This window comes from Trichosurus vulpecula, chromosome 4 (genome assembly GCF_011100635.1).
Source record: "Trichosurus vulpecula isolate mTriVul1 chromosome 4, mTriVul1.pri, whole genome shotgun sequence".
Classification (NCBI taxonomy): domain Eukaryota; kingdom Metazoa; phylum Chordata; class Mammalia; order Diprotodontia; family Phalangeridae; genus Trichosurus; species Trichosurus vulpecula.
The window spans coordinates 129419642-129421588 of record NC_050576.1 but is presented as its reverse complement, the minus strand read 5'-3'; the positions used below and the strand labels follow the sequence as shown (position 1 = coordinate 129421588).

Below are 1947 nucleotides of genomic sequence, written 5' to 3'. Positions count from 1 at the left end.
GCCTAACCCACTTCATCCCCACCTCAACTCATTCTCAGAACTGCTCAGCCTCCTCACCAGCACCTTCTTCAACCCCTTTTTAGTATCCCTGGATGATTTGCCTTCCCTTATTGGAATGTAAAGTCCTTGGGATTAGGGATTAGGGATTATTTTTGTTTTGTTTTGTTTTGTTTTGTTGCTGTTGGTGGTGGTGGTGGTGGTGGTGGTGGTGATGGTGATGGTGATGGGGTATGCATGTGTGTGTGTGTGTTCTTGTATTTGTATCCCCAGTGCTTGGAACATAGGAAGCACCTAGTAAACGTTCTATTTCAGACCAATTACACTAGAAAATCACCATTTTACTTCCCCAGGAAATGACTCAGCTAAAAGTTGGAAAGTATGCAAAGTTATTATCATCCTGCAATTCTGCATCGGCCTTGGTACTCATACCTCATCAGTACCCTCAGCCCAGGCACCCCTCTGACTAGAGGACAGAGTACAGAGCTCCCCCCAAAACTTCCACTGAAGAAAGATGACCAGGCCAGCCATCCCTTCATTTCCACCCAAGGCTGCATTGCTTTAGATTTTCCCATCACATTCCCTTCCCCCCCCACCTTAGTTCCAATACTTTCCCTCTATTAATTATTTCCTATTCTTGCTGTATATAGGTTGCTTCTTATATACTTGTGTGCCTGTTGTCTCCCCCATTAGATTGAGGGCAAGAACTGTCTTTTCCCTCTTTTTGTATCCCCAGAACTTAGCACAGTGCCTGGCATATGGTAGGCATTTGATAAATGTTTATTGATTGGTTGACTACTTTTTCTCCATCCTTTTCAGCTTTCTTTTTTGTGTTTTCTTCCCCCGCTAAATGGTAAGCTCTTTGAGGGCAGGAACCGTCTTTCTTTATCATAGTTGTATCCTCAGCTATCCCCAGCACTTAGCACAATGCCTGGCACATAGTAGGCATTTAATAAGTGTTTATTGGCTGACTGTCAAAAACAGCATCTCTCAGGTACCCACACATTTGAGGAATATGGCCTTCTCATGGTCAGGGCTATAGAAAGCAGAGGTACACATACCATCATAAGGTAAGAGGCAAGTCACTCTACGCCAATACATCTACGAATTATATTGAACTGGAGTTTCTAGTGCTCTTTTCTAATTCTTCCTACCATTTACTTTCCCGTCAACAAACTTTTCATCTTTTCAACACGTATTCATGCTAGGATGTCATTAGAAAAAAGTGTGACCAGAAAAAAAAAATAGGCTGCTTAGGGAGGGAAAGTGAAGTTTAATTAATGAGTAGCCTGCATGTTCTAGTGGTGTCCTCACAATGTCAGAAGAGCCAGAGCAAGTCCTCTGGGTGGATCCCTAGCAACTGTGGGAGACATGGATAGGAATCTCACAGGTGGGCAGGTATGGATGAGCTGAGATCTGTATCTCTGGAGGGAGTTCCTCCATCAATAATATCATAGATAGGCGGCCTCTCCTGAAGTCCTCCAAGGAGCCTCAGAAGTGCCATGTTGGGGCAGAGTTTGCACAGGTTCTCTACCTCCTTGTTTCGCAGGAGCCACTACGAGGAGGGCCCACGGAAGAACCTGCCCTTTTCAGTGGAAAACAAATGGTGGTTGTTGGCTATGATGACTGTATTCTTTGGATCTGGATTTGCTGCACCTTTCCTTATATTAAGACTTCAGCAGCTTAAGAAATAAGATTCTCCTATATAGGAATCAGATTTGAAGAACAACCCCTTATAAAAGCAGTTTTGAACGGAGTAAGCAAACTATTTACCATAGTATATGTGTTTGTAAATAAACCTATTAAATGAAAAAATAATAATAATATCATAGATAGAAAAATATCAAGGATCCATGTTTTCATCCATGTGGGTACTCCCAAAGACAGACTGCAAGACCTTCACCACTTAGCAGATGGTTTAGTAAGTTCCTAGAGCCAGAGAAAATATTT

The 1947-nt window shown here is 42.5% G+C and overlaps 1 protein-coding gene across 1 annotated transcript; it reads left to right on the top strand.

The window, feature by feature from the left end:
• Positions 1-1499: 1499 nt before the first annotated feature.
• LOC118845828 (cytochrome c oxidase subunit 7C, mitochondrial-like) lies at positions 1500-1691 on the top strand. Its single transcript, XM_036753869.1, has one exon. The coding sequence runs from the start codon at positions 1500-1502 to the stop codon at positions 1689-1691; it is 192 nt and encodes a 63-aa protein (XP_036609764.1).
• Positions 1692-1947: the final 256 nt, after the last annotated feature.

What these genes read in the sequence shown, in the direction of transcription:
- LOC118845828 (XM_036753869.1), top strand. Translation starts at nt 1,500, where the DNA reads ATGTTGGGGCAGAGTTTGCACAGGTTCTCTACCTCCTTGTTTCGCAGG.